We start from the raw sequence: 13,568 nt of genomic DNA, 5'->3' as shown, positions 1-13,568 counted from the left end.
CAAGTCCTAGACGAAAAGACCCCCACACCCTCTATTGAGCTTATACCTTCTCGTCACTCCATCTTATCTTGTCTCGCCTATCTGACTCAGCGGTTCAGACTCTCCAAACCTTTTTGGTGCAAATCAATGGATGTGCTGGAGTAGTGAATCCTGGTTTCTCATGACTTTCAACGCAGTGTGTGGTGTATTGTCAGAATTCCAGGCGAGGGAGCCCAATGGCATAGGCACATAATCTGTCGAGGTCTACCGTTGGTTTCCATAGCAAGGCAACATAACAGGTGTGTTTACGGATCACATGTTTACTCCAGTGGAGCACCTTGGCACTGACATCAGAAAGTGTTACCCAAATCAGTGGCACTCATTTTATCGACCTCGGAAGGATGAAAAGATAAGTTGGCCTGTCACGATTCGATCCTGTGATCACGAGCTCAAACACAGAGCCGGTTAGTGGGTGTATTAATCCAGTGAGCCATACCCAGAATAAAAATGTCGCCCGAAGAGCCAGAAAGGACTTTTACGTCCCTGCTTTATTTGTTTAATCATTTGTGCAATGACATTGGGAGTAAATGGCGAGTTTGAATAGTCTCTGAACCACCAGCTAAACCCAACCTCAACCCAGTACATTTGTTTTTGCGACTTTTGATCCTTGCAACTCTTCTCAGCATGTATGCTATGTTCCCATATCACCCTCCTACTTCAGCCATCATCACAGTACATCGCTCTGATGCCTATTGACTCTCTTTTGCATTTAATAAAACATACACTATGAATGAACAAGAAAATGTATACAAAAGGACCAAAGGAAACATGTGGCCAAGCAGAACAAGTACAAACGCGGCAGAAAAGCTAACAAGGAAATAGAAAGAGGGAAAATCCTGCTGGCAACCCGGAAGTGAAGCAAGTTTATGGGACATTGCAAGCTCCTCATGGAGCACTTTTTAGGTTAGAGGACACCACAAGAACTCATGCTGGGAAATGCCACGTTTGAACAATGATTAAATGCCACCATCAACAAAAGACTGTTATGAGTCAGGCATTGCAAAATGTGAGCTAATGTTTGCAGTCACACTCCAAGGTGACAAGGAAGTAACTGAGCTGACTTCATACTTGAGAAATAGTTGTTAGACAGAGGAAAGGGCAGGTTTGGGCTGGAGACAGTGTGCTCGTAAAAGAATTGTCTCTGGCAAGATCTTCCGGCATCATTCATATCCACTAAAGTGCCTGGAGACCTATGAAATGGCACCTATGCACGGTTAAAATCCTATTATTCAAATAGCTTTCAGAGAGTTCAGTATCGAAGGGTTCTAGATATCAGGGTTTCAAAACATTGCAAGGATATTGATTGTGTTAATGTTCTAATATACATTGGGTCACATTACAGAGTCGACGGTGCAAGAATAAACCAGTGGGAATTCCATTACTGTCACTTTTTTGGTGGGAACGGAATTACTGCCATTTCTACCTTATCGCTAAACTACAGGTTTGATATTAAAGTGGAGGATTTTCCTCCTGTATCATACAGGAAGTAAATTCTGTGGAATTACTACAAGAGAATTACTGTTCACTGTAATTCCCCAAAGATCCCATAGAGTCCTATGGGGCAACACCACCCCACTACCACCTGTAATCCAGTGGAAAACCTACGGGTACAAGTGGCGGTAAAGGTAAGCCAGTTTTCCAGTAATTCAGTGGATTCTTCACTGAATTACTGCCAAACTCATCATGAGGCCATTGTCTACAAAGAGATGAGTAGGGGTAAAATGGCCGACTCAGCCCTCAAACTTCTACAAATCAAAACAACATGCAATCATAGAGGTAAAACAGGGAAGGCTATACTCTCAAGAGGGGTTTGAAGGTGAACCAGTAGTGAGCAAAACAACACAGTATCGCAGTCCAAAATAAAGGGAATGTCCAATCAAGCTTCCATAAAAATATGAACACTTCCAGGTGTGGTAGGTAAGGTACTACCATAAAAATGATATTGGGTTGAAAACAGGAGCGATCCTGACCAAAGCAGTCTCTATGGTCCCACCGGACCATGATAGCAGTTCAGTGTCACATTACCTGGATCAAGTTCTTGGTGGGCTGATGCATCAGACCCGGGTACGAACGCTGATGCAAGCTGATCAGGGTCAATCAGGCACGTGCGGTCGAACAGTAGTGGTAAATGTGATGCAGAACAGGATGGTTCCAAAAACGCTTCACAGTTGGCCAGGCCGTGTCAGTCTTTGCCTGCTGGGAGAGGTAGGAAAGTGACGTTCCAGCCGTTCGTGTCAGTGGGCGATGATCACTGAAGTGGTGATCAAGGGTGTGGCAAAGTGCAGTCAATGAGGTGGCGGGTCTCGGACTAGTTGAGCCGAGCCATGGTTGTAACCCCCGGTTAGATGCAGCGAGTCACCCTATGGATATTCGGTTCGGTTTCCGGCATTGAGTAGTCACTTCGGGCCTAACAAGTGATGTGCTATGATAGGACACGATGCAGTGTTGAGCGGGTTTAGATACAGTGCAATAGTTCAGCTGGTTGGAGGAATGCAAACACCAGCACCAGTCCCTTTTCAATTGTTCAGGATGTGGGGAACAAGGAGCGACTAGTCCGTTGTGGTAGAACAGGGAGCTGCGGCTGGTCTGGCCCTCCGGTAGCTGTGAGGCCTTCACAAAGGACTTGAGGGCAGGATACTCCAGTTCAGGATCTGCCCTTCTGGCACAGAAGATCAATTGTAAAATGGTTGTCCTTGGTCCACAGCATTGGGCACTCCTGATTTTCCCTGGGAGTGGTTAGAGGACAGATAATCCTTCTGTTGATCTTTCACCCAAAGTGCTTTTCTCTAGATGAAGTGGAGGAGACAGGAAAGGGAAAGGGAAACAATATGCTGGAAAGCTTCTTCCATTGCCAAGAGGACTCCTGCCTATCTTGCTCCCACCCCCATCCCTCCTGCGAACAACAAAGACCTTTGGATATGCAGCACCATGGTGTGAGGCTACTCCTCCAGAATGGGTGCTGCTGTGTGACTGTTTCTGGGGTGAGGGGGTTACTGGCCCTCCCAAAGAGAATCAATGAGAGGCAGGGTTATATGGGTTTATGTCCGTGTGGCAATATCGGCCAGTCTGTACCAAATGCACATTTCCTTCCACAGAATTGACTCACAGGAGCTGGCATGTGTGCAATGCCAATTGGATGTGGTGGCCATGTAACATAAGCTTCGCCATGCACTATGCCTAAACCCAAGTCTCGTTTATTCTTATAGATTAACCTGCCACCAGCATGGGGTTCTCATGATCATCGTAGTTTGGATACAGGAAGGCATATCTTAAATGTAGCCCCTGTGCTGCAGTGACTTTGCTATCACTGCGGCGGTCTTGTTCAAAACTGCTCCGCACCACGAGCAGAGCGGGTGCTGCAGATCAGGCTACTGATGCAGCAGGGCACAAGTGCACTATGCTTTTGTCATTAAGTTGCGGAAAAGGGGGATCTGGTTACCAGATTACCCTTTTGGAGAAGAAATCTCCTGCATCATTTTATGTACTAATACAAATCAAAGAAGCCAGGACTTTGTACGGTTGCCAGATGGCAATTCCTCAAAAGGATACATGTTCTCATGAGCCGATGTCCCAAACTGCGCTTTAGAAACATTGTATGAAAATAGGGTAAACATTTGAAAATAATCCTACATTTTTGTAATGTAATCCTTACAGCGGTTTACACGCACCTGTACCGGTTTTGCTGGTTTCTACAGTGCAGTAACCTGCAATCCATTGAAGAGAGAGTTGCAAACCTTGTGTTCTGCTTCCAGGAAGTTTTGAGGGTATTGTTCCTGCTGGAAAATATCTAGTGGACGTTCAGATGCGCACCTATTTTGAGCATTCACTCACCTTCTATTAGTTATAGGGGAGGGTACAGGGCATGATGTCGAGGCCAATGAACTGAAGCATCACAAGCAGTTCATTCTCAGAGCAAGATCCCCAAAAGACGTGTTGCCCCCAGATTTGCATATGTATTGAAATTGCCAAAACTAACATCAGACCTTGATACACGAGGGCAGCGGCAATATAAGAAAGTGCCAGGGGTTAGCCAAGAGACGAATACATTTTTGTTTTCCAATATTTAAGTGGTCACTGTTATTACGATCTATGGAGCAATAGTGAACTAAACCACAATTGAGAATTTGTTTTCAAATAGCGTAGACTGTGGACTGAGACTATCCATTTTGGGAGACAAGATACAATGAAATAAATGCTTTTCCGAGGATTGCATACTTTTGTCACTTGCCCACATGTCTTACCAGTAATATTTGGTACACATATGTGTAAATATTTGGCTTTTAAGGGCTAAACATTATTCATATTCGTAGAGGTAACTTGTAAAGTACACAAATCACAGAATTAACCAACCCAACAAGCAAATTGTGTATGTGTAGCTTTATTTTCCCATCCTGTATGCAGACATACTGAACTGATGCGTACATTTTTCTTATTGTCCATTTTTTGTTTTGACTAGTGTGCACTCTTCTGATATAATGAACCCACGATGATCGAAACACACATTTAATTGAACTAGGATAAAGTACCTGCACTCCATGAGATCAGTGTGTTTAGCTATCTGCTCTGCCTTTTTCATTCTTATTTTAATTCAGTTCCTATTTTTTTGCAAAACATGATGGAAATGTGGAATATTTTTCTCTTTGCGCATTCCAGCTGTTCCTTGATATGAAGTAAATGAAGCACATGATGGCAACGGTTATTGCCAATGGTCAGTACCCTTTTCCTGTTTTTCCTGGGACAATGGTACCTCATTACCACATGAACAATTAAAGTAATTATAACACTTTTCTCCCCACAACTCCAAATGGATGGGTTTGGCGCTCTATCTATTTTGCTCTTACTCCCAATTGCGAACCATTCAAAGGTAAACTGTATGATGTTCACCACTTGTTTCAGTGTCCCTGAAGAAGGGCACAAAAGCATGTTGGGTGTAATTCACAATCTGGATTACACCAGAATGTTTTTCCACAATGTATTATGCTACAGAATTGATTGGTGTCACACTTTTAGAAAAACATTTCTGTTGAGTGCTCATGTTGTTTGTTTTCATTGTATTTTTTATCTTGTTGAACAATATGGTATGTCCACAACAACACATAAAAGGTGGTGATTTTGAATGTACAAACAAATAATATGAGAGCTAATTAGACTAAGGGGCTGATTCAGAGCTCGTGCTAATAATAGTGTTGAAAGCCGACATTCGCCCCTTCATTTTCCAGCACCACCATTCTGGGGTGGGTGGAAATACTGGAAGGGAAATGTCGTGCTTCCCACCAGCAACAGCTGCATAAAACTATTGTTTAAATAGAAACAATTTCATAAAAGACTGCCACGTTTCTAGTTTAAGAAAGTTTCCGGAAGCTTCCATTAAACTAGAAAAGTGGTTCTGCAGTCTCGGAAAGGACATTCTAACACGTGAAAAAGGTGTGAAGCAGTGTTTAGAGACACCTCGCTTGTGCTGTATTTCAACTTCTCTTATTGCCTTGCTAAAGCTGTGCTCTTGAGAGCAGAATCCCCTGGCAGTGCCAGCACAGCATTTCACATGGTTGCTAAGCCTGTTGTCGAGCATAAAATCAGGTTCATGCTACAGTCGTGGCTTTTATGCGAGATCACTGTGTTACCACTTCATCAGAATATGGTGCTTTTAAAGAAAGTGTTCATCCTTCATGGATGAACACTTCCGTGTTTTTGCATACACCTCTGAATCTGGCCGCAGTGTACATAAACCAACAGATTAGTGTTATATTTGATGTTAAATTATGTGATGCAGAATATTGGGAGTGCTGGAGCTTCTTTGTCATTGCATTTCAAACCTACAAGTACCAGAATGCAAATGAATGGGAGTGAGAAAATTATCCTATTAGTTATGCAACCATTTGTCAAATACTTAAAAATACACAAAAAAATGAATTGTGTGATAAGTCTCCTGCTTGTAGTCACTCGTTTACAAAAACATGCAGCGCGTTACTTATGCTTGGTGTCAAGAACGGTTAAGGCTCCACAACTAAGCAAACTACAATTCTGTGACAAAGAAGCAGACATTATGGAAATAAATTAGACGTTGTAAAAGTTGGAGGGCGCATCGGAAGTGGGCAGAAATTGGCTGTTGGGCTGTGGAACACTGCCCGCCACGTACCTTGAACGCTTTTTGGGTTGTTTGGGACTTGTGCTTTTCTGTTCGGCTACTCATCGCCATCAGCAAGAGGAAGCTGCTTTCAGGCGTAACATTTGCTACGTGTCAAGGTGACTGCATATGGACCATGCTTTGCTGTTTGTTACATTCATTACAAGCCTTGCTTCTACCATGGCTTGTGTGTGTCTCTCTACGTTACACGCTGAACTCTCTACTTATACGGTTCTATTTCTCTCTTACCTGCAGTGGCTATTGACTCCGCCTCCCGCCTGCCACACCCCCACTCCACTTCCTACTTCAGGATTTGCGCAAGCGCATCGTGCGTGCGCATCGGAAGTGGGCAGAAAGTAGCTGTTGGGCTGTGGAACACTGCCCGCCACGTACCTTGAACGCTTTTCGGATTGTTTGGGACTTGTGCTTTTCTGTTCGGCTACTCAGCGCCCTCGGCAAGAGGAAGCCGCTTTCAGGCCTAACATTTGCTACGTGTCAAAGTGACTGCATATGGACTTTGCTTTGCTGTTTGTTACATTCATTACGAGCCGCGGCTTCTACCGCAGCTTCTGTGTCTCTCTCTATGATACACGCTGAACCCTCTACTTACTCATACGGTTCTATTTCTCTCTTACCTGCAGTGTCTATTGACTTCGCCTCCCGCCTGCCACGCCCCCTCTCCACTTCCTACTTCAGGGTTTGCGCACGCGCATCGCGCGCGTGCATCGGAAGTGGTTTTAAAGTGGCTGTTGGGCTGTTCGGCTGGCGGGGGAAGGGGCAGGAAACTGTGGGTAATTCAACTACTCTGTAAGATTTGAAGTTACGTCTATGCCAACTGAAACAATTAATTGCTTGGTATATGGTCGTATAATGTATTTTTCTGACTTCAATATGGGAAAAAAGAAACTACCTATTGCAATGAAAGACATTAGAGCTGACTTTTTCAATGCAGTTAGTACTCGACGTGCTAGCCTGGCGCGTGCTGCGGCTCTCCCTCTTCCCATTATTAGTGATGAGGAAGAAGCCTTGCTGCAATGTGCGCAGGATTGCTCACCCATTTGTAAGACTATAGAAGATCCAATGGATCCTTCGCAGCCTCTCTTTGCTGATTTGGACTCACCTGAGTCTAACATAGGGAAGGTTAACACTTTAGACAAGGATGATGTTTCGGCTGAACCGAATGCCTTAAAAGAAAGCAGCTTCTGTTATGACAATTTTGCTGACTATTTAATCCTCCTATAGAGGCTAGTCTTATGCTGAACGCCGATGCTGCAAATAAAAATGATTTGGCCCTCATAGTATTATGACCGGTTTTTGCAGCAGCAATGAGTATATTTAATAGACTACTGCTGTCTGGAATGAGAAAACAGACAGCGGTGTTAGCTAACCTAGTCTCAGAGTTTGTGAAGTTGCCACACTATCTAATTGAGTCTTTTTCTGTGGCTTTGAACAAAGAAACCCCTAATATTCTGGCCAATGTGAAAGGGTTTCTAAGGGATAACGTAAAAACTGACCTGGACAACTCTCCTCCTACTGATGAGATAATTATAATACCATCTACCCAGGATATTGAGGGGGTGGGGATCTCTATCAGTTGCTGTTAATAACGAATCACAGGAGCAGGGTTCGGGTTATGTTAAAGAAGTGAACGGCTCCTCGAAGTCACCTACAAAAGATGACTTTGAGGTAAAAATATCTAAAAGGCAGAGTAAAAAAGTGGCCAAACAAAAGAAAAAAATAAACAATAATGTGGCCGGAAATAAAATGTCACTAAAATGTATGAGAAAACTGGATATGAAACAACCCACTTCTGAGGGGGGTGCTGCGTCTTCTGAGTCTATACTGAATGATACAAGCTTGGGGCACAATGGTCAGACTCCGGGCAATGTGCCTGGACAAACAATTGACATGGACCCTTTTTCCTCGGGGTGTTTTCACAGAAGGGGAGAACTCTCTGAGTGATGCCTTGAAAAGAAAGACGGACGCTATGTTTCAAATATTTAAAACCACTCATTCCTTAGATTTTAGTAATGAGAATTCAAACCCTAAATTTGTATGGGGGCAAAAGCTACATGAAGCTTGTACAGATACCAGTGTTCCCAAAGTAGCATCAGTGTTTCACCCTGTACAAACTGGTTGTTTAGGGGGTCTTCGGGAAACAACTAATGAAATGCGTCCCATGGGGGCCACCTGAGGGAAACAATCTGAAGTCACTGTAAATACTGGCCTGGGCAATTCGGAGTGGAGAAGAAATGAAGCTTCTCGGAAGACTGATAAACACACTGATGCAAACAATGATATGAATGGGGCGCGTGAACCTTCTCTTCCCAACAATGATTGTGAGATAATTGCTGGCTCTGAGGGTACAGATGAGGAGGCAAAAGAGAATGAACTAAGGTGTGCTATTCTGAAGGTGCGTGGGGAGAATCAAGCCTCTAAACACAATTTTACTACCTTGGGAGCAGCACACCCAAGGCCGTTTCAAGAACCTGTCCCTGACTTATCCATAGGGAATGTGTCTAGAGGGTCGGGAGGTGCTGCCCCAGTCATTAAACACAAGGAGTGGGAATCTAACGACTTGGGGTAGGTCTCTTGTAGCCAGGACACTGATTTAAAACAACCGTTTTTTTCAGTGACCCCGGGGCTTATTCTTAAAGTACTATTCAATGACAGAGGCCATACATCATTGAATAGAGCATACATTTTGTCATTATTGGCCACCATATCTGAGCTCAGTTTGATCACCTCTGCCAATATTAAATTGGTGGACTTCATACATGGGTTCAGATATGACTATGTAGGACTTGTCATTCCCTCTCCCTTGGTAAGGTCGCTGCTGTTAAAAGAGGCTGAACAACTTCAAATACAAGGTTTTGATATTTTTGAATACACATCCTCTGTGCCAACACAGCAGAAGCCTATGTTGTATGAAGTAGAGCAACAGGAATCAAACTATACTAATGCGACCAACAAGGGTGAATCCGATCTGAATAAACAGGAATGGAGGTGGCTGGCCCTGACACTGAGGGAATCTATTGATTCGCTCAGACAACTGGGCAAACCCCTCTAGCTCCTGTCATAATCTTACATTTGTGAGCTGGAACTCACGTGGCTGTTTGAATCTTTTGAACAATGAAAAACTCATGAGTTATTTAGCCCAGATTGATCTTGTTATTCTACAGGAGACCTGGTCAAGAGAGCAGTTGTGCTGTGAAGGGTTTACTGTGGCTTCTGTTTGTGCTCATGGCTCTAATAAGGGACGTCCGAAGCTAGCCAAACTAGCTAATCGCTTTTGCAAAACGGGGAATGGCGCTGGGAACACCACTTTCTTGGGGCCGCATTTAAATTGGGAGTGAACAAGGATTGTTTTTCTGTCCTTATTATTAATGTTTATTGGAACCCCAGTGAATTAACTGACCAGCAACTCGAGAAAGAACTTATTAAGTTGGGCATAATAATTGAAACATGGTTAGAGATAAATGTGGGAGGTCAGATTATTATGGCAGGTGATATGAATGCCAACTGTCTTTGTGAACGTCTATTGGGTGATATTGCGTTGGCAAATGCTGACTTACAATCACGGGTGGGAGGAAACAGCATTTTACGGGGAAGATTGTGGACGCACTTTGCCGAATCCTGGGGTTTTGAACTTCTACGAAGTGATCACTATACTTGGAAAGCTAGAGGCCTGGAATCAATCATAGATTATATTTCTGTTTCATCTGGTATCTCTAGAGTTCTGTATAGCTTTGAAATTTTGGATTCAGGCACGAGTAATCATTGCTTTCTCACTTTCAAAATGGCAGCTGGTTATCAAAGCCCTAGAACAGAGAAATACACACATGGGGTGGTGTCTACTCAGCAAGGGAATAGAAATAAGTGGTGCCACAAAAAGAACGTAAAATTCACCTCGATAATGATCAATGAGTATCTTTCTATGTCTGAGTGTCACAGCGAGGAATATTATTCGACCTCAAACTTCTCCAACTATATTAAATCTACTATTGACAATTTGGTTACTTTCCCTCATAAGAAACAAAAATGTAACACCTGTTATAGACATCAAACCGATTTAGTGATCCACGAACGTAAGAATCTGTATAGAAAGGACCTCAGGCACCTAAAAAAAGTAGGTTTACCTCTATCAGAATACATGCTGAAAAAAAGTAAAATCAAACAGTCCTATATAAATTGGCAAATTCAGTATAGAGGTTCTTGTATGCAACAGGATGGTGAACTGATGCTGAAAGCCCTGCGTGGTTATGGCTGTACAAATTTTTGGTACTTAATTAATGACATTGAAAGACCTCAACAAGATATGGTTATGAATGTAATTGATGAGGACGTATTGCTGGGTCATTTTTCCAAACTATATACTGCTAATAAATCGCTGTGCTGTATTAACATTTCTGAAAGCCAGCATTGGTCGTTGAAGGCCACAGTGGAAGACATAACAATCCTCATTAATAAATCCCAAAACTCGGGTGCCAGTGGACTGAATAATCTGTCTAATAAATTGTTGAAATTTGACCCTGTAATCTGTGCCAAAATTTTGTCTATACTCTATGCTAACATTCTAGAGAACAAGATTATTCCACAATCGTGGTAAGTCTCCATTGTAATACCAGTTTTTAAGAAGGGGTCTCGTATGTGTCCATCCAGTTACAGGCCTATAGCTATTGCTGACTCTGAGTCAAAAATATTCTGCTCCTTGGTATTACTTGAACTTCAAGAATGGATTAGGGAAAAATCCATTCTTGATATGAAACAAATAGGTTTAAAAAACAATATCGGAACTGACTGTGGGGGGCCTTATATTGAAAACGCTAATAGCAAAATCTATGAAACGGGGCGAGAGACCCCTCTTTGTGGCCTCGATAGACCTGAGCTCTGCTTTTAATCTTGTTGACAGGCAACTTTTATGGCTAAAGTTAAAAGATCTTGGAATTCCATCTCATTTACTTGAAATTCTTATTGCCCTATATACGGACAGCAGGTTGAAGGTATGCCTAAACACTGAGGTCCTCCTTTCAAAGGAAATCATTATCCCGAATGGCCTAAGTCAAGGGTGTATGTTGGCCCCTACAGTTTTCAATCTATATGTATGTGGTGCTCACAATGCCCTTTGTAGTAAAGGTTTGGTCTGTCCAAAATTGAACAATGTGTCTATAACATGGATGGCATATGCGGATGACTTTCTTCTTTTGGATAGAACCCAAATTGGACTTCAAAGGTTACTTAAAGGATTTGAAATATTTATAAATAACTTCAAACTTAAAATCAATCCATCAAAAACGGTAATTGTCCGTTTTGGTAACTACAATAAAAGAGAGAATGCATTTTCATGGCTCTGTGAAGGTAAGACGATTAAGGCACAATCGTCATTCAAGTATCTGGGTTTTTATTTCTCTGGGTCGGATTCCATTAATCTTATAAAAAGTCAGCTGAAACTAAAATCAGAAATAGCCATTAGAAAATTGAGGGCCATTGACAATAAATTCGGGAAATTCTCAATGGTCCCGTTAAGGGAATTTTATAATAAAAAAATCATACCACGTTTAACGTATGGGACTGAATTATTCCCAAATGGATTATATGAACATTTGAACTGTATTGAAGGTAAAATCTGGAGATCTGTGCTGTGGTTTTTGCCCAAATGTGTTCCATTAGAACTAATAAAATACGAACTGGGTCTGCAATTGCTCTCCACATATGCCACTTGGAAAAGACTATGTTTATGGAAAAAATGCAAAACAGCTTTGGATGAGACTCGCTATGCCTGCGCTTATCGAGAATTGACAAACCCTTTCATGTTTGCGCTCAATGTTGAGGCTATGAACTGCCTGAAGGAGTTAGGTTTGTCTACGGTTTCATTATGCAACAAGCCTGATAAAGTTAAAACTAGCCTTATGGACTTTGATTGGCAAAAAACTAAATGTAAAATTCTGGAAACTGGAAACTTTATAAATTTGCCTGCTCCACTTGGAAATGGCAGTCTGTCATGGAAGGATATTTGATCCAATATCCGGGTAAGCGCCTGCGTAATGATTTTATGCGCTTCCGTTTTAATGTTTTACTTACAAATCAAATAAAATGTATTAGAAATCGCAACTCTGAACAAGGGCCTTGGTGTCGATTCTGCAATATAAATGGGGTAGTTGAAACATTGCAACACATTCTGCTGGTATGCCCGGAACTGAAGGCACAAAGGTTAAAGTATTTTGCCCAATTTGTAAACTCAACTCACGATGTGAATAGAGATTTCATATGGTACAGAATGCTACATGATAATTGTACAAGTTTAAAAATGCACTTGACATCCTTTTTAAGAAATGTGTGATTGGAATTAAAGAAGGCAAAGCTCTTAGGTCTATGGAAACGTTTAGTGATTTTAATGAATTTGAATTAATGAATTATTTATATGTCAAACTTTAATGTGGAATTGTTTTTCTGAGTCTGTAGAATTATGATTAGGTTGCTGAAGTTTTCTTTATAATATGTACTTCCGATTGAAATGACTACATAATTTGCTTTTTGTAATTTCGTCTTCTAAGCTATTGTAATATCTGATACTTATTGTGGTTTTGTAAAGGTTTGTAAATAAACCAAAACAAATTAAAAAAATATATTTTTTTTTGAGACTCAGATCATTGTCTTGGAAGAAAGTACACACTGTTTAGTTCACTGGATCAGTGTGGGTGCAAACCTGTGGATCCCAAAGATGAAGCTTTAAGTGGGGTGTCCCACCTCTATGTTCACGTTGTCTCAGATGAAGAGTCTCACATGACTGAGCTTCCTGTTGTTTTCAAAGTAGCATTGTCATAAAGTTAGTTTTGTGGTGCACTGTATTAATGTGTAGTCATGTTGGTAGTCATGAGCCACTCAGCAGGCAATGCAGCACTTCACATGAGTCTTCAAGGAAAGATACTCTTCAGAAACTATTTGATGTGAAAATATCCAATGCAGCATGACAAGTGTTCATGTTTGGGTTGTGAATACTCTCATGGGACATCTGCTTTTTAATGCAAAGCCCGCACAACAGCTGCAGACTGATGCATGTGTGAATATGTATTCACATAACAACAGGCTGCTTGCCTGTCTCAAACGATGATCAAAGTATGTCACCTTTTCTTGGTAATCCCACCCCAAAGAGCGTTTAGTGACTCGTTTCAAACATTTATTTATTTTATTTATTTATTTGCATTTGTATAGCGCACTTGCAGCCCGGAGGTATCAAGGCGCTGTTACAAGAATATGTAAGACGTTTTGATTCACATGTTTAAGAGCTACCAAGGGTCTCTTAGTTACAGTTGCAGTTACAAACTGCATGATATACAGATATGAACAGCGTTTCAGACATAGAAAAAATAACAATGAGGCAACTGTACAGGGTGATCATTGATAT

General features: G+C 41.8%; 1 protein-coding gene across 1 annotated transcript in view; it reads left to right on the top strand.

Moving 5' to 3' along the window:
• Positions 1-12,755, top strand: part of LOC138548587 (uncharacterized) — a 603,087-nt gene extending 590,332 nt beyond the window's left edge. The window contains exon 4 of the mRNA XM_069642287.1: positions 6,419-12,755. Coding sequence (XP_069498388.1) covers positions 9,663-10,772 — 1,110 coding nt within the window. The 5' untranslated portion in view covers positions 6,419-9,662 and the 3' untranslated portion in view covers positions 10,773-12,755. The remainder of the gene's footprint in view (positions 1-6,418) is intronic.
• Positions 12,756-13,568: the final 813 nt, after the last annotated feature.

The sequence above is a fragment of the Ambystoma mexicanum genome, chromosome 1q, assembly GCF_040938575.1.
Source record: "Ambystoma mexicanum isolate Mex_15411 chromosome 1q, UKY_AmexF1_1, whole genome shotgun sequence".
Lineage (NCBI taxonomy): Eukaryota > Metazoa > Chordata > Amphibia > Caudata > Ambystomatidae > Ambystoma > Ambystoma mexicanum.
Note: the sequence above shows the minus strand (reverse complement) of the source record. Positions and strands in the feature narration are given on the sequence as shown.